Raw genomic sequence first — 24,719 nt, 5'->3', positions numbered from 1 at the left:
AAGACCCAAGACCTGTTATTTGACAAGCATCAAATCTGTAGAATGCTTCCTTCTCTAAGAATGAGTAAAGAGTAAAACAGATAGGAACTAAGGAAAATGCAAGATAAAGGAACAAAGAATAGCATACAGAATGAAAATAAATGAGCTCCTCCAGCTGGACCTAAGAGTATTTTAGGAGACTGGAATGCTTTTAAGAGGGCAGGAAACCATGGCCTTCACAAATCAGAAGAGAACGAAAGCAGGCAGAGATGAAAATAAAATATGGTATGCAAAGATACAGATGAGATTGCAAGGAAACTAAAACAACGGAATTAAAATCTCTTGGATTCAACTAATGAGCAGAGTTTGTTTTATAGAAAATCAAATGAAGTACGTGGAGAAAGTAATGTTATAAAAGAGGATTAGTACTGAAGCCAACTTAAAAAGAGTTGTCTAAATTATTGTTGTGGATTCAGTTTTAAAATTATATGGAGGGGGCACCTGGCTGGCTCAGTTGGTAGAGCACACAACTCTTAATCTCAAGGTCATGAGTATAAGCCCCACACTGGGCGTGGAGCCCACTTAAAATAAAATAAAAAAAGATTTTTAAAAATAAGGGCACCTGGGTGCCTCCGTCGGTTAAGCATCTGCCTTCGTTCGGCTCAGGTCATGATCCTGGAGTCCCAGAATTGAACCCCACATCGGGCTCCCTGCTCAGTGGGGAGTCTGCTTCTCCCTCTTTCTCTGCCCCTCCCCCTGCTTGTGCTCTCTCTCTCTCAAATAAGTAAATAAAATCTTTTAAAAATTGTATGCAAAAGTAAAATATATTCAAAGAGAAGATATGCATTTGTTACAAAAACTTATGAAACAGCAAGTTGGGACTTAAAGCCCCAGATTACATTTTTAAAAACCCAGAAAGACTGGTGTTTGTCTGGAGTCTACGGGAAATGATGGGACAATGAAAATAAAATGTTCTGAATTCCTTGGTTCAACTATGAGAGAGTCATTCTGTTCTTGACATTTAATTTTAGAAAATAATAGTTATAGAATTTCTTTTTCCACTAATCCATCTTCTAAACCCAGGGACTCTAAGGAAACATACTTCATACGAAACAAGACAGAAAATAAAGGAGATGGCGAGGAAGCATTAAAAAAAAATTAAAAGGACCATGAAAATGATGAGATCAAGTACCTCCATTATAACAGCTCCCATTAATGAATTAAGTGACCCATTTTTAATAAAGGTCTTCATCTTGTGCCGGAAAATAAAACTCAACCATATGTTGTTTACCAAATTCATCCCTGAAACGAAACGATGTGCAAAGATTCAAATGCTGAGACAAGGTGTAGAAGGCAGATGCAACAAACAGTAAAGCAGAAGTCATGACATTGATATAAGACAAAATGCAGCTTAACACAAGTATCATTGAATAAGGCAATGAAGGTTGTTTTATATAAACAAAGGGTCCAGTTCACAGTGAAGATACACTGTCATGAAAATATATGCATCAGTAAATGTTGACAGATGCAAAATTAATGTTGCACCCAAAACACAGTAGTGCTGAAAGATTTTAGAATGCCACTCTCGGACTTTCATATACCAAGTAAACAAACAAGAAATAATATAAATACAGGAGTTGTATAATATAATGAAGATTGAATGAAGATTGAATATATGCTGCATAATATCCAAAATACAGAGAATGAAAATTTTTTTCCAGAGTTCAAAGAACATTTACAAATATTAATTATTAGGGTACAAATAAAACCTTAGGGAGTTCGTCAAAGCAGAAACGCTAAAGGTCACAGCTTCCGAATATTAGAAATGAGTAATAAAAAATAAACAACAATATGGGGGACAAGTCATAAATCACGGTTGATTTATATAATATGTATGTATAAAATGTACTATATAGCCATGGAAAACAATACTGTACGTAAGAGAATGTTTAATAACACCAAATAATAGTCACCATATTCTGTTACGTGAAAAAAGTCAAAAAGATAAAAAGGAGTTCAAAAAAAAAAAAAGCATCTACTCATGGGAAAATTCTAGAAAGAATTTACAGCAACATGTTAATTGTGGTTGTAGTTGGTAGTGGCATTATATGTGATCTTTATTTTAAAATATGATTTGGATTCTTGACTAAGATTAATATTATGCTTATACTGTTTATAGTTTGTAGAATCTATATTCTTCCACTTTTTTGCTAATGGAAATAAGATTAAATAAGCTTAGTTCTAGATCTTTGTCTTTTTGTTGTTGCTGCTGTTGTTCTCCAAAATTCCTCAAAAGTCAATAAAAGTGGTTCAGTAACCACTGAAAGTTCTCCTGGTCATAACTTGTTCCCAAGCAGTAGACCAAACTGTCCTTTGCTCTTCTTGCTCTGAAATTAACCAGCCCACTTCCCAAACTTACCCCCAACCTTTTCTTGGCTAATATAGTTGTTGTTTTTTTGTACTAGTATTTTCAGATCATTCTCAGCTATTTTTCATGATGTAATTTGTATAAGTTTGTGACATCTTCCTATGTATTTCATGATCGTGTGCCCTTGCCTTTATTTCAAATATCCTTTTCAGATATGAACCATGCATTAGTCTTGCAGGCACTTTTTTTTTTTTTTGACGAATCATTCCTTTTTCCTCTGGTATCTGCCTAAATCTAGAGATCTTGGCTATTTTTTACAACCAAGTTTCTCCTTGACAGTCAGGACCTCTGAGTTGGAGTGAATTCTTTCTCTCAAGATGCTTCTTATGCCTGCTTCATTTAGCAAGTTAGTTTCTGATTTGGTATTGAAATTTTGGGAGGAAGAAGGAGGTCGAAGGTAAATAATACCAATTATCAAGGCTGTTGAATGTGGAGAAGGACATTTCCATTGAAAAAGTGAGGAAAATCTGTTGGAATGAGGTCCAGAGGACTTTATTTGCTTAAGTTTCTTGACTCCATGTCAACAAGGGAATTAAAAACACTAGTCTTGATTCTCTACTTTTAGCCAAATGAAGCTTTCTGCAGACATTCAGGCAGTTTAAGTTCCCTTGCTCTGTTCCAGCTTCTTTTGTGCTGGAGCAGTAGTGGATAGGAAGGCACCCCTCCATTTCCTCTTGGGGCCATGTGGCCTGTAAAAAATCCTCACAATGATATATCACATGCTCCTCACCCTTTTCTGTTCAGTCATGAGATATTCTAGGTGTGCTCTATCTTTAGAGACATGAATCCTCATTATAAACCAATTTTGGATCCAAAGCTATGTGGCCATAGAGACATGTCAGTCCATAAATACAGTTTCTAGCAATTCTTTGTAACCACACGTATGTGTGTTATATGTGTGTATGTGTCACCAGGCACCTGCCTCTCATGTTTGTCTTTGTTTTACCAGTAGTTCTGTTCATGGCATTATCGCAGCTCTTTGCTCCTCTTCCCCATCAGCCTCTAGGCAAATACATGCCCCCCCCATGCTCAAGAGGTACAAGCCTCTCATTACTACACATGAATTCCCCCTTTCAGCATATGGTGAATTGTGGCTCAGGGAGCAATAGCCAGTGTTGACACTCTTTGCTTCTTTTTTGTCCCAGAATCCCAACTGTTAGCAGAAAGAGTGGATGACAGCACCATCCCTATATCCAGATTTTTCACTGTTTTGCCTAAAACTAGTGGGAGATCAGGTCGGACTAGATCATAAAGGACCTCGAATGCCTGGAAAAGGAATTGAACACAAACTGATAGTCAATAAGAGGCAAGTATTGGTTCTTGAGAAAGAAAGTAAGTGAAACTTGTGGGTTTTGTAGGGTAAAGTCCTCAGGCACAGGGGGGGCTAAAATGGAGGGAGGCAATTCTAAAGATCAGAGGCAGAAGCTGGAGCCAATTACTTAGAAATTGGGGGTACTGTCTGGCACAAGAAAGGGATATTGCTGAGAGATAATATAAAACAGTTGCTAAGTTGGTTTCTGATTTGGTATTGAAATTTTGGGGAGGAAGGGGCAGGTCGAAGGTAAATAATACCAATTATCAAGCCCACTGAATGTGGAGAATGACATTTCCATTGAAAAAGTGAGGAAAATCTGTGTTATTTCATTTTGGAGGTGGAGGTAGGAGGAAGATAAGTTTGAAAGTAGATCTATTTATATATTTAAAAGTCACACCTAGGAAATGGTTGGAGGACTGAATAAATGCATGTGATTTCATCAGCAGCAGGATGTCTTTCTGACCAAACTAAGCTCAGCATGTTATTTCACGCTCTGTTCAAAACAATGTCAGTCAATCAAATCAAATTATTTTTTTTCCTTTCTTCTTCTTCTTTAGTGGGGGCTGATTTCTGTTGGCTATTTTTGTCTAGTTGGAAGTGATTCACCCAGGGAGGCCTCTCCAATTGAATGATAATTTATTAAATTCAAAGAACCAACTCTGTGCTCTCTCCAGACGCCCCAGTGTACTAATCTAGCTCATGTATCCAGCCACTCCTAACTGCTCCAAGCAGAAGTTGCCACAAAGTTCCCATGTCATGGTCTTCGGCCTTATTCATTAATTGCTTCTAGGGGTAAAGGTAAAGTTTATACCATTCATCTTTTAAAACAGCTGGCTCTGAAAAGCATCATCTTTCCCTTCTATCCCTAAATTCATACCCTCTCTCATCTTAAACCCCTTTCTCCATTATATGAGGACTCTACTTTAAGGTATCAAGGAATGTTGGCACAGTTACCTGCATTCAACAAAGAAGAAGGGAAGGCAGTTGGCATCCATTGAGCCCTATGTGCCAGATACTGTGCTAGGAAATCTGTATTCATGATGTCTGATCTTACTCTATAATGTGACACTTTTAGTCCCATTTTCTAGCCGGGAAAACCTGGGCTCAGAGAGATTAAGTAAGAATAAGTAATGTGCTCAAGACCACAGATGTAGGAAATGTCACAGGTGAGATGGGAACTTGGGTTTGTTGGACTCCAGAGGGATACTCTTTTCTGACAGATGTAGATTTCCATGCATAGGATACTGTTGGCATGTTGTCCTCATCAGAAACCAGTAGTCTGAGGAAGTGGTGGAAGAGAAGCCCTTTACAGCGCAGGGGCCCTAGGGCCCTGGCCCTTTGATGTCTCACCCATCGCCAACCTGTGCAAACCCATGAATGAACAGGCTCATGAGTTTGAAAGATTTGGGGGAAATGAAATGGCACACTCCTAATTAGTTTGAACTGAGGAATACATTAACTATAATTTTTTATTGAAATTGAAACTATAAGACATAATCTTATAGCATAGGGCCTCCTGGGTGACTCAGTTGGTTAAGCATCAACTCTTGATCTCAGTTCAGGTCTTGATCTCAGGGTCATGAGCTCGAGCCCCATGTTGGTCTCCATGCTGGGTGTAGAGTCTACTTAAAAAAAAAAATAATAATCTCGTAGCATGAAGAAACTCTTAAATTAGACCAAGTTTAGGAATCTTGAGGTTTTTATTTCAGCTGTTCCTCTTCCCAGTGTAAGCATGTTGGGTACACTTAGTAAATGAGTTTTTTCCTCTATCCTTTCTTCTCAGTCAACCTTGTGCACTGAGCTCTTCTGTCTCTGAACTCCACAGCTTTGAACTCAACAGCTAAGCTTTTATGGTAGATTTGTGTCATCCCCCATGGACTGTCAGTTCACTGAGGACTGAGGTCATTCCTTATTCCTTATTCATCCCTGAAGCCCTCACAGCTCCTAACAGAATATTTTACTAAGGGATGGGTGAATGTACAAGTTTAATTGCCTTTTGAGCATCATAATTTTAACCAATCTTTATAGAAAACATAAGATAAATAGAAGATAGAATAGGATTTCAAGTTGGAAAAGAATCCTCTGTGATGTACAGAATAACAGTTCTGGTGTTGGAGAATTTCAAGGGTAGGTAATTCATTTATTTAACTGTGGTATGCATTTATGCATAGTTCACAAACACCGAAATTCACATATATGCATGGCCTACTCATAAAGTACAAAAAGATGTACAGTGTACTTTGTTCATACTATAAGCCCACACGCAATACATATCCATATGTAGTATGAATACCTTCAAGTACTTCTACCTTCAAGTCAGTATTCTTCAATCTCTAACCAATATAGGTAAACTTGGAGAAGACTGATTTGAGTTGTGCCAGAGGAAAGAGAAAGAAGCAGACCAAGGGGGAATCTTCTTTATATTTAAGAAATTATATGAGTAATATATCCCCCTTTTTAAAAGAATTAAAACATTACAGATAATAGAAACTCAACTTCTAATTTCTATGTGTTCCTTGGAGGTATTAATTATGATATTTTATGCGCATCCTTTCATATGTCTCTTTTTTAGGTTACACACATACATTTGCACCATTAAAAATATTGCATATGATTTTGAGGTTTTTTTTAAATGCTATTTACTTTTTTTTTTTTTAAGATTTTATTTATTTGACAGAAAGAGAGCACAAGCAGGGGGAGCAGCAGGGAGAGGGATAAACAGACTCTCACTGAGCAAGGAGCCTGATGCAGGGCTCCATGCAGGGGCTCCATACAGGGCTCAATCCCAGCACCCTGGGATCGTGACCTGAGCTGAAGGCCGATGCTTAACCAACTGAGCCACCCAGGTGCCCCAATGCTATTTACTTCTACTAGTTCTAATAGTCACAGTGACTGTAAGGGAGATTCCATTATTCTCATTTTACACATGACTCTAGGGTTCAGATAGATTAAAATTAAAAGAATTGTCCAAGATCACATACATAGTAAGTATTACCAGATCTAACTTGAGCCTTCCTTTCCATGAATAAGATATTTCTCCATTTATTCAGGTTTTCCTTTATGTCCTTCAGTAAATTTTTATAGATTTCTTCATAAAGGTCTTGCATATTTCTTGTCAGATTTATTTCAGAGAACACTACTTTTCATTAAAATTTTGAAAGAGATCTTTTTCTAGCCTAATTGGCTATTGCTTGTATAAAGGAAAGCAATTCATTTTTTAATATTGATTTTATATACAGTCACTTTGTTGAAATTCCTTAATAGTTTATTTCATTCTCTTGGTTTTTCAAGGTATATTATCATATCATTTAAAAATTGTGACGGCTTCATCTTTTCTGTTCTAATATGTACTTACTTCTTTTTATTTAATTACATTGGTTAGGAGCTCTAGTAGTTTGTTGAATAATAGAGGTCATAACATGCATCCTTATCTTGTCCTTGATTTTAATGGCAGTGCTTCTAATACTTCGCCATTTAAATGTGAAGTTTGCTGTGGGTTTTGGTACATAGCTCTTGCGAAGTAGAGGGTGTTCCATTTACCTTCTAGTGTGCTTAGAGGTGTGTTTGCTTTTTCATCCTACTTGGATATTGAATTTTATCAATTTTTTTCTGAATTTATTGAGATGGTCTTATGAATTTCTCTTTTATTCTGTTAATATAGTGAATTATATTGGTTTTACAATTTTGATCCATCCTTGCTTTCCTAGAATAAACTCTATGTATTGTCCTTTGTCCTTTCAACCCAATATCAAATTTGGAGGGTTTATTTGGGGGGGTTGCCTAATTTAGTAAGGAGATTGGGTCTATAATTTATTTTTATTTGTGTTCACCTTATTCCATTTTTGTAACTGGGTTATACTAGCCTCATAAAATAAACTGTAACTTAACATCTTTTTCTATGCTGTGGAACAACTTCTGTCAGAGAATTATCTATTCTTTGCTGATTCTTAGAACTTGCCTGTAATACTGTCTGGACCAGGAGGGTGGGGCAAGTAGACTTTTGAATATTGATCCAGTTTCATCTGTTATTATTGGACTAGTCAGGTTTTTCTACTTTTTGAGTCACTTTTGAAAATTTCTATTTTCTCAAAATTTTGTCATCCAGTTTTTCCAATGTGGTGCTATAAAGTTGACTATCTTATTTTTTCATAATTTAATAAAATCTCTTGCATTTATAGTTATGCCTCTTTTTTCATTCCTAACGTTTGCCAGTTTTCTCTTCCTCCTCCTCCTCCCCCGCCTCTTCCCCCTCCTCTCCCTCCTTCTCTCCCTCCTTCCCCTCCCCCTCCTCTATCTCATTCTCTCTCTACCCCAGAGAATCGTCTAACTTACTATTTTTTTCAAAACAATCAAAATGGTGTTTGCTCTTATTTACTAACCCTCCAGTTGTTTTGTTTTGGGTGCTAGCTCATTACTTTCGTCCTTTATCTTTAGGACTGCCCTCCTAAGGGCAGTACTTTATTTAGATTTCTTTTCTTCCTTTTCTGACTTTTTGAGTTGAGGTTTAGTTCATTTTTTTTTTCATCTTTCTTGTTTTCTAAGACATTCATTTAAGGCTATAGCATGTCCTTTAAACATTATTATGACCAAATTGCACGTCTCCTAAATTGATATATAATGATTCCATGTTTTCATTTTCTTTTTAAACAAGAAGTTAGTTAAGAATATGCGGGTTTTTTTCCCTTAATTTCCATATTGTTGCAGCTCTGATTCCCTGGGGAGCAGATTCTGAGACGGAGTTGGCAGTGTGGGAGGGTTATTAGTTTTCAAGGGAGTGTTCTTGGGATCACCACTTGTGGAAGGGAAGGGACAGAGCAGGATTTGGCAAAGTAAGAAGTTGGACTGGGATGGCCCTGCTGAGTTATTTTCAGTTGGCTGAGAGGACTGGGCCATTATAAGCAGCTCCCCCTCCACCTTGTATCATTCAGGAATTGTGTGTGGGTTGCCCAGGGAGGGGCCGTGACCTTGGGCAAGGCAGCTCTTTCCAGCTAAGGCAATTCCTAAAAAGGGTTGACAGCTAAGAGCCGTCTGCCAGCAGTACTCCCAAGCAGCTAGGGGAATAAATCCTTCTTTCCAAAAGGTTGGCACAGTTCAGCACCTACTACAAATATAGTTTTAATAGTTTAACTGACTTCTGGCTGTTGATGTTTAATCTGTATGAGACGTTTCTCCATGGAATTTTTTTTTTAACTGAGTTTCCCTGACTTCAGGGTATTTACTTAGATGCATGTAACCAAAAATGTATTTAGCAGTCCCATACTGTGAGACATTTAGTTTGGAATTTCTGCTCTTATGAACAGTGCCACCACAAATATCCTTGGAGTTGAAATCTTGTAGAGGTAGTAAGAGTAATTGCAGGCGTAGTGCTGTTACTCTTGTCTGTAGTTAATTTGCAGAAGTAAAATTACATGGAAATGTACCTTCTGAGGTTTTTGATATAGCATGCTATTTTGGCTAATATAGTTCCATACCAGCAGTGTTGGAGAGTTTCCATTTTCTTGCTTTCTTACCAGTAAAGATATTACCTATTTTTTAATTGTTAACAATTTGATAATGTGGCAGTAGTATCTTACTATTGTGGCTATCCAGTGAAGTATGATTTAAATGAATATAAAAATAAATGACATTTCCCAGCCTAAAATGATGGCACAGATAGTATGTGTCAAAAGCAAAGAGTTGATGTCTAACATTTCTGGAAGGAAAATGGAGTTACTGTTAGAAGGAACCTTAAATGTTACTACTCCACTCTCTGCAGTTATCAGATGAGGAACCTGAAGTCTAAAGAGTAGAAGTGACTTGTTCAAAGTCACCCAGCTACAAAATGTCAGAACCAGCATTAGACCTGAGGGCTCCAGGCCATGTCACTCCACCTTCTCTGATCTGCTTGGGAAATGAATGTGTCTTTCTTCCCAGTTTCTAAAACTCCACCAAACTGTGGTGTTTCTGAAGCTGGAATTCATGAGCCCCCTATGAAATGTTTTAGATTTTTTCAAATAAGACTTTTATTTTATTTTATTTTATTTTATTTTACTTTAGAGAGCAAGAGGGAGAGGGAGAGGGGGGGCAGAGGGAGAGGGAGAGAATCTTAAGCAGGCCCCACGTCCAGCATGGAGCCCAATGCAGGACTCGATCTCATGACCCTGAGATCATGACCTGAGCTAAAATCAAGAGTCGGACCTTTAACCGACTGAGCCACCCAGGTGCTCTCAAATAAGACTATTTTAAAATCATTATAAATATAATTGTATTTTTTCTTGATGACTACCTTACACCAAGTACTGCTGTGTGATTTCAGTACCCTTGTTATCTTTGTGTCACGTGGCATAATGGTGAAGAACAACCTCCAGAGACAAATTACCTGGACTGGAATCCTGCATCCATCCGTTAATAGCTACATTACCTAGGACAAGCTACTTAAACCTTTGTGCTTCAGTTTCCTCATCTTTAAAATGGGCAAAATATTTGTATCTACCTCATAGGGTGGTTATGAGTAATCAGCCAGATAATTCACGTGAATTAATTAGGACAGTCTGGCATGTTGTAAAAGTTAGTTATTATTAATGAAGTATTTTTCAGACTGGGGACTAGACACCTCTGGGTTGAAGAGGGCCATCCAGAGACGTGTTGTCTGGAGTCAGAATGAGGTGTAAGCATCCCTGGGTGCCGTTGTCCATGGTGCTTAATTATTATTGCACAATTGCCCATAAGGACATTGTTATTCTCTGAAGTTGGTGGAGGAAGAGGCCCCTGACAGCTCAGAGCTTTTTATAAACTAAGTCCTGGGCTCCTCAGATGAGCCAGAAAATTTATCCTCAGGCAGTTTACAATCTAGAAATGGTATTCATGATCTTCCTAGGTGTTCAGGGTGACTTGCGTTTGAATGATGGCTCAGCTGCCTGCAAGGAGTCTGATGCTAGGTACGGTGGCATAATAATTCTTATTTTGAAAGATTTTTCTGAGGATTCTCCTCATGTAGAAAGGCAGTAGATTCTCCATAAATGGTAGCTGTTGTTGAGGTTGTTATGGGAAGCGGAACGTGGGAGGAAAGAAATAGAAAGGAGAATTAGAGAATGGGAGGCGGAGGGCAGCAGAGGAAGGAGAGGAGAATGAAATAGAAAATGCTCACGGGCCAACTCACCAGAGGTTCCTCCTGGTCTGTGGGGCCTCTCCAGCCTAAATGTGGTTTCACACACTGTTCCAAACGTGAATGTTGTGTGTTTGGTGTGGTTTGGTTGTGGTTATTGTTACCACACACACCATCACAAGCACGCCCCACACCACTGTGTTTTACAGTGCTCTCTTTTTCTAGACCTGCCAGGCCCAATAGTCGTGCCTGGTCATGTCCCTTCCCTGACAGTTCCATTTCTGACACCCGAACGAGCTGTGGTGCGAATGGATCTGCCACTTTCTCACCCTTCCAGGCTTTTCTGTTTGTTGGGTTTTGCCCTTCACTTTATGGTAGGAAATTCCTGTTATCTGTTCTGTGCCCTCTCCAGATGGTACATTTGGCACAAAATGTCACAGGAGGAATATGAAACATAGATCCAGATTGTAAAGAAGGGAAAATTCTGAAGGGACTATAAATCATAACATGAGAATTTTAGTAACTAGGCAGGATAACTAGGCATCTGCAGTCATGGGGCTCTGGCTTCCCTAGAATGTTTTCCTGCCTTGGGAAAATGGAACTGAGAGATCTGGAATCTGTCTGCTTCCGGGCCATCTTAGGGAGAAGGAATATCTCCAGGTATTCCAAGCTTCTCTTCTTAGTCCTGTCCGTTACGTTAAGGTAAAGCAGAGGTTACAAAACACTAGCATGCATCAGAATCTCCAGGGCTCTGTAAAACAGATTGTGGGGCCACCCTAAATTTCTGGAGGTCTGTGGTATGTTCCAAGAATTTGCTTTTCTTCCATCTTCCCGGCAATGCCAGTAACTGCTGGTGTGAGGACCGTGCTTTAAGAACCACTGTTAGGAAATTTTACTTGCTAAGACTCTCATAAACTTTATACAAATCATTCTCATACCAACCCCTGTGAAACATGTGTTACTATTATTATTATTATTTCCATTTAGAGATGAAGAACCACTTGTTTAATGTCACATAGATATAAGTGGTAGAGCCAAGATTTAAATTCTGGTCTCATTTCAACACCAGACTTGTGCTTAATGCTTTGGGAAGAAGGCTCCCTGACACTGGATAGGAGTCATTTTCCCCAAACGGTAATTTCTTGAAGGAGGCTTCCCCTCATGGTCCAGCACACGCCTCCCACAGGCCTCCAAGCTCTGGAGCTGAATCAGGCCATGGAGTTTCTCTTTGCAACCCCCGTTTCCTTAGCATTTCCACTGTAGCGCCCCTAGTGGCAAAGCCAAGACTACATTCTCCCATGTGGAGAGAACGGAGATGACCCAAGTGCAAGAGCACGTTTTTTTGAAGTCTCAGGTTTTACCTCCAACTTCCTGCATATTTTACATTCTTCTGTTCCATTGTGTGTTCATGTTTAATGTAAGGTAGTTATTTTCCTCAAATACTATTGGCTTTCCTGAAGCATGCCAAGGTTTTCCCTCTGGCTTCCAGTCTACTTTCCAGTTTGAGGATGAGGGTTTAGGTCCTCCCTAGTTGGCTTATTGATGGCCTCAGCACGTAACATAGGGCCTGGCACTTATCCATTATATTGTATTATAATGAAAGGAAAGACCATGGGCTTTGGGACCAAACAGACTTGGGTTCAAATACCAGTTCTGTCACCTCCTGATGGGTGAACTTGGGAGAATCACCCTGGGACTGTTTTTGCCACTACAAAACCTTCCTCCCAGGGTTTGGTGACTATTGCAGATAAAGCATGCAAAGCACCAGATGTGTGGTAGTCTAGAATTGGAGGTTGCTGCTATGGCTTACTGTGAGAGTGGTATGTTGAACGGGTGAATAATTAAATGAATGAGTGACCCATACTCCAGCTGGGATGCCCCTGGGCTGTAAGTGCTCCCCCACCTGACACTGCCTGCTTGTGCCAAAGGCAGCCCCCCTCAAGTAGCAGGTCTCTGCTGCTCCCTGGAGACTGCATGCCTCTCCTGGGTACCAGACCCCTACACCTGGGCAGCTTTGTTCAGCCTGACATTTTCACACCACCCCCAGAGCAGAGATTCTTAGGCTCAGTCTGAGACTGCTAATGAGATGCAGTCCTTAAGTGCAAGTCCTCTCTGAATTGTTGTGGGTAGCACGCCATCCCGAGACTTTTATTTTTATGTTTGTATAAGGACTACGCACTGGCAATTTATTAAATGAGTTATTAGGGATTACTCATATTTGCTATTCATCAACTCAAAGTAGCTCATTACTAAGTTCCCCAGGGGGCTCTAATTCAGTTATCCGTGGAGTCCGGCTGCTTCTAAATACTCAGCCACTGCTGCCTCCTCACTCAGCTAGATGGTTGGAACGCTGAGACCTGCGGGGAAAGTCATGTTGTCTTGCTGCGTCAGACTTGCTTTGAGTTGGTTGTGGTGTTCAGCGACTGCTATTCTTGCCTTTTAATTAGAAATCGGAGTTCATTTACCTTCATCATTATCGTATTAGCTTGTGGAGAATATTTGGTTAACCTAACAGCATGTAGTGACACATATCTGCCTCAAAATACTTTAGGCCTATAATTTTCCAGTTACTAGATTTTAAGACGTGAACAAGTTGCAGTTCAAGCATGAATCATGCAGATTCTCTTGCTAAACAGGTGCATATATACTCTGAACCCAGAAGCGCTTATGTAGTTGTTTTGGTGATCTATGACTGCATAACTAACTGCTCCCAAATCATTTTATTATCCTGAAAAATTCTGTGCATGAGGAATTCAGACAGGGCTCAGCAGGGACAGCTTATCTCTGCTCCACATCATGTCTCCCGAGGTGGCCAAACCCAAAATAGCTTCTTGTCTTCCGTGTCCGGCACCACAGCCAGAACAGCCTAAGTGACTGCTTGCGGGCTGGGATGGCTTACGTAGTATCTCGCAGCGGGGTCTTTGGTTTTTACCTTCAGCTGGGTCGCTCACTTCTCCTCCAGGTGATGTTAAGCCTCCCTCTGTCCATGTGGTGCCCCTGGGATCTCTCCAGCAAGGTGGCAGAGCTCCTGACATGGCAGTTCAGTGTTCCCAAGAACACAAAAGCGGAAGCTGCCGGGCCTAACTCTGGCACAGTGTCACTTGTAATGCAAGTCCCGAGCTCAGTCCAAACTCAAGGGGAAGGGACCGAAACGGACATGAGTGTCAGGAGGCATGGCTTGGGAGGGACCCCTGGTGCGATAAACTACTATCATATTGACAATTCATTAATGAATTCCAACAACTTAAGTAACTTGGGTTATAAGTTTATAGATGGTAGCTTATAGTTACAGAGTTGCAGGTCATTCTTTTCATATTAAAATGTGTACATTATTTAATATTAAAATTAGGATTCTAATATTAAAATTCTTTTCCTGCTCGGAAGTGCAAACAGGTACGGTAAGATCTTGTGCTCCATGCAAATGGTCTCCATCAAAAAAGGTTGAGAACTACTTTTCTACTGGTCAAGAAATGAGCCCTCAGAAATCTTATAGTCACTAGAGCTGCAAAGCGGGCGGGAGGACACGGTTTCCACCCTAAAGGAGCTCAGAGTCTCCCAGGGAAGAGTTGGCAAGTACACTGCAGTGTGGCAAGTGCCATAATGGAAAAAAGCCCCAGGAGCTATTGAGGAGCAGAGAAGACAAGCCTAGCCCAGGCCAGGCTATTAAAGGAAGCTTCTAGGAGTAGGTGACACTGGAACTGAACTCCAAAGACAACATAGGAGTTATAGAGTTTAAGAAGGACCAGCAGGAGCACAAGCCCAGAGACAGGACAGTTATCAAGATGGGACTCCTCACAAGTTTGGGAAGAGAGAGGGGTTCTTATCTTTCTAGCTCTTAGTCATTCTTTCCTTAGAAAAAAGTACTCATTATGGGTTTGTTATAAATCGTCGGGTGCATATAAATAAGCTCCCCCAATCTGATGCCATATTCATGAATTAATGCTTTTATGAGAGCAAGGAGGAGATGAAGAGGTGTTTGTTCTGGGTAATTGGCTATGGCTGATTCATTCGGATGAATAGAGACCTGGGGCTCAAGTCAATACCCATTGAATATGCCGTCTTCCTTCTGACTTGTGATTTCCATGCTGACATCTGTATAGAACAAATAGAGTTTGATCTAGGATATGAAATTGCAGAGCTAGAAAGTGTGTTAGCAACCATTATTCCCACCCCGTCATTTGACAGACAAGGTCACTGGGGCCCGGGGACCGAAGCAAGTGCTCAGAGTGGCATAGCCTTTGGGACATAAAACACTCTTCTCCCATCCAAGCCTGACAATACCCAATCTGAGTGTTATTTAGAAAACCCTATTACATTTTCTCCTGTCAGGGAAGATATTCAGGGAGGTAATCAGAAGATTGTGCATACTCTGAAGAGCCGCCAAGAGGGGCGTGTCGGGCAGTCTGCTGAAAGGGATATGCTGAGTGATGTCAAGAGCAAACCTCTTGTGTGGTGGCTGCCGTCTCTGTCAAAGGCAGAAAACCAGAGGGGCCATCATGTGGGAATGTGATCAGCAGTGACCATCTGGACAGTCAGGTCGTGTTTCAGGCCCCTAACTTCTCCCGATGGAGATAAACAGGGCAGCTTCTTCCACCCTGAAGCCAAGCACTGAGCTGTCATGCAACAATGATGATAATGAGTATTTGTTGTATTATTGCAGAGTATACCTCTTTACCTTGTTACTCCTCCTCAGCTCCTTCAGGAGTCTTTCCATACCCCTGTGCCCACTACAAGATGGCCTCCTCGTTCCCTGTACCACCACACTTCCCATCCTGTGTGTTAATTACCGGTTGGGGTGTTTGTCTCCTACACAGGACTGTCCGCCACCACAGTAGGGAAGCATAGAAGACCTGTGTGTTCTATGGGAACAGCTGGGAGAACAGCTTAGTTTGCTCAAAGAGTTAAAAAACTATAGAAGAGAAGTGACCTTTTAATCTAGAACCAGATATGAATAGTGGTTTGTTATGGGAAGGAAAGAGCGAGGGACATTCCAGGTCGATCAAAGGCATGGTGTGTTTGTCAGTCCACTAACTGATGTTTATGAGGTGCTGTCATGTGCTGGGTGCTTGGCTTGGTGCTAGGGAGAGACAGTAAGATGATTTGGCTGGAACGTGGAGCATGTGGGGCAAGAGATAATTGGAGTGAAGATGGGGAGGTGAGTTGAACCACAGGTAAAGGATTTTCTGGACTGGCTAAAAAACCTGCCCAAAAGAGTCCAGGAGAAGCCACTGAAGGTTTTCAAGCAAGTGTTGGGGTCTAATTTGGTTTTAGCTGAAGAAAATCTCTATGAACAGATACGGAATGATTCATGGGATATATTGTTACGTGAAAAAAACAATATGCAAAAGACTGCATTTTGTGTAATAAAGAAGGGGAAATAAAAATAATATCCAATAATCTGCTCACTGGTGCAAAAATAAACAGGAAGGATAAACTAGAAACTAGAAGGGGTGAGTGGGAATAAGATGGAAAGGAGAGGGATGAGCACAGAGTAAAAGGAATGGGGGCAGCCAGGCCTCTCTGAAGAAACCATATTAAAAAAAGAATCATTGGGAATGGAGGGAGAAACCCTAGAGTGAAATACAAACAGAAATGAATAGGAGTGTGAAAGAACTAATCTAAGTAACTTTTGAAAATAGGACTTTGGGGACATGCTTTGTTGGCGAAGACAAAAGAACTGTCAACAAATCTGGAACTCTTTTTTGTTTTTCACAGAGTTGTAGCTAGCAATTTTGAAACTTCTTTCTGTGTATTTAAGGATTGGGCAAATAAATATATTGTAGATAATGGAAATGAAGTTTGTTGGAGAACGGAGCTTAAAAATATGGAATGAGGGGAAGTCTACAGTCGACATTGTAATACTGGACTATAGTTGGAGGTCTGAGTATGAACTTGGGGTTTTTAACATGAATGGATGGATGGACAGCCAGCCAGCCAGCCAGAAATGTGATGTGTGTGTATACCTGCGTGGGTTTCCTGGCCCTGGCCCTGATAAAGTCTAGAAGCTATGACACCCCAGTAGCGATGCGCATACCTAGTGCCCAAAGCTTGGTTTCAAATACTATTCTCCACTAAAAGGAATCTGTGCTTTGGAGAAATGACTGATTTCAGGACAACTGAGGAAGTACAGGGTGAGACTGAGACATTTTGTTGTACTAGAAAATAAAGATGTACTCAAAGAATGATGGGAAGATGTCTGAAGAACAAGAAATCAACTTGAATGAGCTTCCACTGGCCAAATCTGGGACAATTCGAATCAAAACAAATAATGATAGTGATGGATTATATCCCTCTGAATAAAATAAGAATCCATTAATATAAATGAATATGCATATTATATGTAAACATAACATACATTCATACTTATTTATATAGATATTTATATATGATATTTATATTTTATATATTTATAGCATTTATAGTATAAAAAATATACATAAGGAAACTGATGTAAAGAAATAAAGAGAAAGCTCTTCCTTACAGTAGAATCCAAACTAATAAATATAGAGGGAGTGATAGAATTAGAAGTTCTCTATCATAATAATAATTAATCCAGGGGCGCCTAGGTGGCTCATTTGATTAAGCATCCAACTCCTGATTTTGGCGCAGGTCATGATCTCAGGGTCATGGGATCGAGCCCTGTGCTGGACTCTGCACTGGGTGTGGAGCCTGCTTAAGATTCTCTCTCTCCCTCTCTACCATCCCCCACTCGCACACTCTCCCTCTCTCTAAAAAATAAATAAATAAAATAATAAAATAATTAATCCAGGCAAGAATCATCAGTGGATGCTAAAACTCGTGGATAACAATTTGATGAGTAATTACAAAATTAAAACAACTTGGAGCAGGAGAAGATCAAGTTCAGAAATCTATGGCATAACACAAAGTCTTTGCACCCGACAGCTGTCAGCTGATTGCTTAAGTCATATTGCTAAGTGTTGAATTTGCAGTTAGGAAGATAATGGTAATTGCTTATTGAGTGCCCACTGCGTGTTAGGCATTATGTTAGGTGAGGTTTTGTGATTCTCTGTTTGGTTTTTGCATATATTAACTCACTCCTAGCATTAGCTCGGTGAGATTTTTATTAGTATTCCCATTTTTGAGGTGAAAACCAAGGGTCAAGAAACACAAAATTTGTCTAACGTCAAATAGCAAATAGGAGGTAGAGCAGGATTCAAAGCCCCTGTCTTCTGACTTGGAGTTCCACGGTATTCTCTCAGGCAATGCATCTCTCGGTCACCTCAGACCTAGCTCTGTGTTTATTGAAGTGTGCAGAATGATACGGCCAGAGAGGCATTCTTAAACAAAAGCTTGGAGGTTCCTTCTTTTTCTGCACCATATTTACTGAACACCTTGCCTCATCTTCCTCATCTAAAAATAGCAAAAGCAATGCTGAATGTACACGGTCTTTAGGAGGACAAATGGGCTAAACTCTGTAAAGCATATAGGGTAAAGTAAGTGTCCTCTAAATGACAGCCACAGCCTTAGTAATACCAGTGGTGATGTTGAATTCCCTGGTTTGATGGAAAATGTTTCTAAAGGTCACCCCTCACTTTTGGACTGAATTGATCATCAGAGGACAGATCATAAAAGGATGATTATGTTTTATTCCATAGGCAATAGAAAACCACTGAAGAATTTTATTACTGGGAGAGATATGAACTGGTTGGCCATTTAAAGCAGACCCAGGGCAGGAGAGTAAAAGCCAAGGCAGAGAGCCCATCGGGAGGCTGTTGGTAGAGACTGGGAGTGAGACAATGAGGGTCTGAGTTGATGAAGCTGGCATGACAGAGAGGAGGGGACACACAACAGACGGTCACTCTGGAAAGCGGTGCCTGGGTTTGGCAGGAGAGGAAGGGGAAAGAGCTGAGGCTGAGCCTTGGGCTTCTGGCCTGTGTCCTTGCTCCTCTCCGGGCGCGACCAGAATGTAGAGGAGGGGCAGGTTGGGGACATGGGAACGGGCTGATCTGGGGTGGTCTGGGATACACAGAGGAGTCACAGTGGATAGTTGGATATTCGGATCTGGATTGAGGAGAGAGTGAACGGTTGGGGCAGCATGCCTGGGGTCACTGAAGCTGTGGCAATGGGTCCCTCAGGGAAGGGGTATAGAGCCAGAAGAGGGCTGAGGTTGGGATTTGGGAAATACCAGTATTTAACAATGGCCAAAGAAGTGGAAGGAGACTGAGGGGGAACACTCTGAAAGATAAGATTGTTTCCAGGGGGCTGTTTCCTGCCATGGCAGAGGCTGCAAAGAGAAGCAAATGAAATAAGGAAGGCCTGAAAAATGCCTACTGGATTTGAAAATTGTGTCCCTGGGGACCCTGGCGAGAGCAGATACCAAGGAGCAGAATCCAGGAGGGCAGTGGATTAAGGAGAGAATTGGACGTTTTAAGAAGAGCAACTAGAACTTGGGTGCTCCTGGGGATGCAGGCATCTCACTCCCTTGCCATGCATTCCCACCTATTGGTGGAGAGCTCTGATTGGTGGAAGGTCCTCCTTCCAGAGCCAGAGTCTCCTTCCAGCATCTTCCCTCAGCTCCTGGCCAGCCCTCCAGGTCCACACCAGCCAAGTCCATGAGCTCTTCCAGATAGCTGCACAAACCTGCCTCCTCACCGGGTGGTCTCATCCAGCCCCTCCACCGTCCTTCATATGCTCCAGGCTCCCAGATTTAACTTGATGTCTGACCCTCCAACATGGATCCTGTTCTATGAAAACTGAGCTTCTTTGGTAACATCAGTCTGTATTTCTCCCCCTATTAGGTTGGTAGCTTTCCAACACTTTTTTAAGCCTCAATCCAGAATAAGAAATACATTTTTACAGTATAATCAGTAAACATGTATGTATAACTAAAAGGAGATGCGCTCTTATTTTCAACTCCATTTCATGCCATTCCACTCTATCCTATTCTATTTTGTGTTTTCAAACGCTGGCCTTGGCCCACCATGTCAATTTCACAACCCGCTAAATGGACTTCATGGCTGATGGTATGACTGACTGCCAGAGCTCACCGTGCTAGGAGGGGCTCAAAGGGAAAGATGCTAAACTTCTGTCTGAATCCATCCCCTTTCCCTCCCACAAGTTCCCCTGCACTGGGGCGGGCAGGTCTTCCCTCTAATCACCTTTGTATGAAACCACTTCAGTCACTGGGATGTTAGCCAGCCTTGCGGGTATTTGAATGTCCAGAGTAATGGTGGGATTCAGAAATCCGTGGAGGAGAGACCGGCTTACCTTTCAAATCATAGCAGATAAGTACTGTCCCTACTTAACTCGTGAGGCATCTGACAGCCTGAGGCATTTTCATGCCTTGAGGATGCCCTCAGGTGGTCCTACTACACCTCTCCTGTGAGACATGTAAAATTTCCTGAGTGGAGGAGTACGAATACCTATTCAGACGGACCACCCAACTGGAGTTGTGCTGGTCTGGTCTGTACGCCCTCTTCAGACTTCCCCGGGGAGACACCCCCCCCCCCCGAGAACCACTGCCTCCCATAGGCCTGTCCCCAGAGAACAGTTGGGGATTTCTTTTGTAAGGAAGGGTGACTTACGAATTCTAACACTCCCATTCACAATGTCTTTTCTACTTCTGCCCAGGAGGAGCCAGGATTTCTGACGACCTTGACTACGGATGGAAGCATGCTGTTGCAGCAATAGCACATGCCTGCTCACATCTGCTGAAAGGTGCCCACCACTGCCATAGACCCGGGGATCCTCAGAGTCTCCCGAAGGGCCGGTCCATCGCCTACCTGCAATGAGCCAGGCCCTGGGCTGGGCCTCAGCTTCACCCTGGTGAACAGAACTCCATCCCTGGCCTCAAGCCCTCACAGCCAGCTTAAAGATGAGTGAAGAACAGTGGGTCTCCCTCACTCCAGAGGAATTTGACCAACTCCAGAAATACTCAGAATGTGAGTAAATGGATTGACCCACCTGGGGCAGGATTTCCTCTTGGTAGGGGAGAACATTTCTGGAGAGCAGAATGGTATAATTGTTGCAAAGCCACAGAGAATGAGGTTGGGCCTGACAGATTATATTTCCTTATAAACACAGAACCAGTGTCTTGAAACATAAAAACAATTATCTTTACACTTTATAAAGGATACATGCTCACCATAGAAATTTGGAATCTACAGGGGAAAAAATAAAGAGTAGGTTAAAAATCACAGCCAGACTCATGAACATTTTGGAACACTCCCCTCCTGTGCATATTGCATTACATAGTTGAGTTCCTGAGTATACAGTACCTTTTTTTTTTAGCCTACATTTTCTGCCTAACATAATACTGTATTTTCTCCTGTGTATAGCATAATTTTTGAAAGACTGAAGGCTGCGTAGTTATAAGGTTACTCAATCACTGGCTTTAATAGACGCTTGTGTTTGGACCCAGTGCCTTTTTTCAGCAAGAACAGAATGCTGATGTGTGTCTCTTTCTTGACTTTGTTCTGAATAAGCCCGGCTCTTCAACGGGGGCTCTTGGTTTCCCAGTAGTTATACCCAGGAATAATTGCATCGCATCAGGACACTTTGGTGGCAAGGCTGATGCTCACATGTGGGCACCCAGCTGTGCCCTCTGCAGGCTACTCCTAATCCTGACATGACAGGAATTTGCCAAGGCTGGAACGCCACCTGACCACTGCCCTCTGCACACGTGGTGACCATGGTGTTTATACAGTGGCACCAACGTTTTAGAGCCCTTTGCTTTGCAGACTTCTCAGCTGCACTGACTGCCCTGCCCCTTTAGTCTAATCACCTCTCCCTTCCTGTTAATTATTCTGGCGCTTTTGTAAATCACTAGGCCAATGGCAAGTTGACCTGCCCTCCAAAGTTTGTCCAGGGAGCCCTTGTATGCCCTTTTGGCAGCCTGCCCCGCTCGTATGGGGCAGGCAGCCCTTGTCCACTGCCCTGGTCTGGGAGTCTAAATATTGGGCTTCAGTGCCACCTGTGGGTCTTGCTCTCTGTGATGTGACAGCCCCGAACCCCCACAGCCTGTGTCCTCTTCTGCACGATGAGAGAGTTGGATGAGACGACCTCTCCCTGTGATTCTTCCCAGGCCTGACACCCATGACTCTGTGCTCCCCATGGTCAACAGGAGCCCCCCATGGGACTTCTGGCCAGTCTCCCTCTTGGCTCCCTGGAGCCCATGGCCTCCTGTCTGACCTTGATGGGCTTAGAGAGACTCTGTAATGTATTGACAAGGAGCAAGGCATCACCTTCCAGGGTAAACTACGTTTCATTTACCATGCTCTGTAGGTCACCCAAAGACTGGCCCTAGTCAGGGATGAAAAAGAAGCACAAAGAAAAGGCATGCTCTTGAGGAATCAGAATCTTGTTAAGGAATCAGAAATGTGTTCCTAACACAAGCAAAAGGCAGGTTTAAGGCAGCAGGCAAATACCTCTGGCAGAGCTGTCTAAACCGAATACATAAATGAGAAGGGAATTTAAAGCTAGAGGAAATTGGTATGGGGGAGTGTATTAGTTTGCTAGGCTCCTGTGACAAAGTACCCACACTCTGGGTGGCTTAGAACAACAGAAAGTATCTAACAGTTCTGGAGGCTAGAAGTACAAAATCAAGGTCTCAGCAGGGTTGGTTCCTCCTGAGGACTGCAAGGGAAGAATGTGTTCTAGGCTTCTCTCCTTGGCTTATAGATGGCTCTCTTCTCCCTGTCTCTCCACATTCTCCCTGTGTATGTGTATCTCCATATCCAAATTTCCCTTTTTATATGGACACAGTCATATTGGATTAGACCCACCCTATTCCAGTATGACTTCATCTTAACTAGCTACATCTGTAATGACGCTATTTCTAAATAAGGTCATATTCTGAGGCACTGGGGTGGGGGGTCAAAACTTCAACATATGAATTTGGGGGGAGGGGATACAATTTACCCCACAACAGAGGATTTAGCTGGGTGGACTCTATGGAGGACAGAAGTTTAAAATGTGAATAGTAAATAGATAGTGGGGGAGGGAGAGAAACAACAGAAACAAAGGGAGAGAAGCACAGAGAGGGATATGTATGGGTGGTGAAGAGAACCTCTGGGCTCTAAGGAGAGGAGGGTGGGGAGGAGGACAGAGGAGGGATGGGGATAGTAGGAGGCCTTGGGTCAAAGTGTGGGTTGGGACCAAGGTGGCAAAGTTCAGAGCCATGAATCTGGTGGCTGTGTGCAGGGTGGCCTGAATATAGAAGCTGTCAGATCAGGAAGGTAGATCAGGGTCTGAAATCTAGTCTGAGCTGAGTATCAGGGCTAGGAGGGACTGTGGCAGTGAACAAATACTGATCTGTGGAAATCTGTGGTAGAAGTATCACCAACATTTGCGGAATGAAAGGAAGCCAGCAAAGATACCCCTGAAGACTGTGAATCTTTGGCAGATGCCAACATTAGTATTCAAGGGTGGTGGGGATGGTTTGGGAATGTTGATTTTGGGATGGTGATGACACATCCACTTCTTCATTCATATGCGCCAGGTTGCAGGGAACCAGCAATGAGGGAGACACAATCCCTGCCCTCAAAGAGCTCCCAGCCTAGTAGGGAAAGATAGATGGGACTCAAACAATGATGTTCAGTATGACAGGTGCTAAGAAGTGGGGAACACAGAGGAGGAGAACTAGCCTAGCCTGGTGGGAGGCTTCCTGAGGCAGGTGTGGTTTCCAGATGCCAGAAACACTAGTAGGAGGGAGGAGGGGAAAGCATTGCAGGCAGAGGAAGTGGCTTGGGGAGCAGGGAAGAGAGGTCATCATGGTAGCTTCAGAGAATGGCAAGCAGGTCACAGACTTGGAGCCTAGGGCAAGTGGTGGTGGTGGTAGGAAAGGATTGGGGGCAAGAACTGGAATGATAAATAAGAGCCCATTGTGGAGGATACTGCTTTCCAAGTGAGGTATCCTATGGGCCTGAGAGGGGTGGTGGTGGGAAGAGAGTGGGCAGGAGAGCTAGGCTTCAGCTCTGACATTGGAATCATTGTGTGGAGGCAGCAAGGAGGGAACAACAGGAATGAAAGCACTTCAGATAACAAGCACATGAGGAAAGAGATGAGAAGGTGGGAAACAGGACCAAGAGTCTGCCTACACTCAGGAGTCAGAGAAGGGAGAGGAGTCAGAAGAAGACAGAAGAACCTGAAAGATGGCCGGGCAAAAAGAGTAGTGGGTGGAGGGAGTGGAGGGACAGAGGGGTCCACATGTGGCAAAGCAGTAGGGGAGGCAGGCGTCAAAAAGAAACCAGACTATTTAGTAGGAAAGGGTTCCTTTGAGTCTTGGGTCTCTTTTTCAACCATCAGCTTTGTCCTTCTCTGACTCCTCCTCATCTCATCCATGTCCCAAGACTGGACAAGTGCCCTGGCACTGTTGTTGTAACAGGAGAGGAAAAAAAGCTACAGTTCTTGGAAAATGATTAATCCTCAGAGGAAACCCTGGAAAAGGCACTTCTACCAATTTTAGCCACATGCTGGTATTCAGTCATATTGCATTGCCATAGCAACTGCTCTTCATAACTACATAAACAGGAGCTTTGCGGTAGTGGAATAGCCGAAGTGTATAGCCTAAGAATTGGGAACTTTCCCCAGTGGGGTTACCAGGTAGGACGGGCCAAGAATTTCAGAGTAAGAGGCTCTTGGTGTATTCTGTTTATATAACAAAAACCCTGTACCTTCTTTGGTGGCCTTCTGCTGGGGGTGGCAGGGGGGTGGGGGAGAAGCCATGTTAAAACTGCCCTCATAGGTGTAGGTATTTATTTTATATGTACACACACACACACACACACAGTTGATACATATATATATATGGTAAGCTTAATGTGAGTCAGTAAAGTGTTTGTAAAAAACATACTGTGATATTAGGGATATTTTTGTCACAAAATCAAGTACAAAAATGAAAAACGGATGAAATTTAAACCTACCCATGATCCCATCTCCCAGTGATAACCACT

At 42.2% G+C, this 24,719-nt stretch overlaps 1 protein-coding gene across 1 annotated transcript in view; it reads left to right on the top strand.

Annotated features, from left to right (window-relative positions):
• Positions 1–24,719, top strand: part of DGKG (diacylglycerol kinase gamma) — a 208,205-nt gene that overhangs the window by 13,843 nt on the left and 169,643 nt on the right. Inside the window, exon 2 of the mRNA XM_034999770.1 lies at positions 20,398–20,708. Within this exon, the coding sequence (XP_034855661.1) occupies positions 20,642–20,708 (67 nt within the window). The 5' untranslated portion in view covers positions 20,398–20,641. The remainder of the gene's footprint in view (positions 1–20,397; positions 20,709–24,719) is intronic.

Source organism: Mirounga leonina, unplaced genomic scaffold (genome assembly GCF_011800145.1).
Source record: "Mirounga leonina isolate KUSES-001 unplaced genomic scaffold, KU_Mleo_1.0 Mir_115, whole genome shotgun sequence".
Lineage (NCBI taxonomy): Eukaryota > Metazoa > Chordata > Mammalia > Carnivora > Phocidae > Mirounga > Mirounga leonina.
This window is presented reverse-complemented; position numbering and strand designations above follow the sequence as displayed.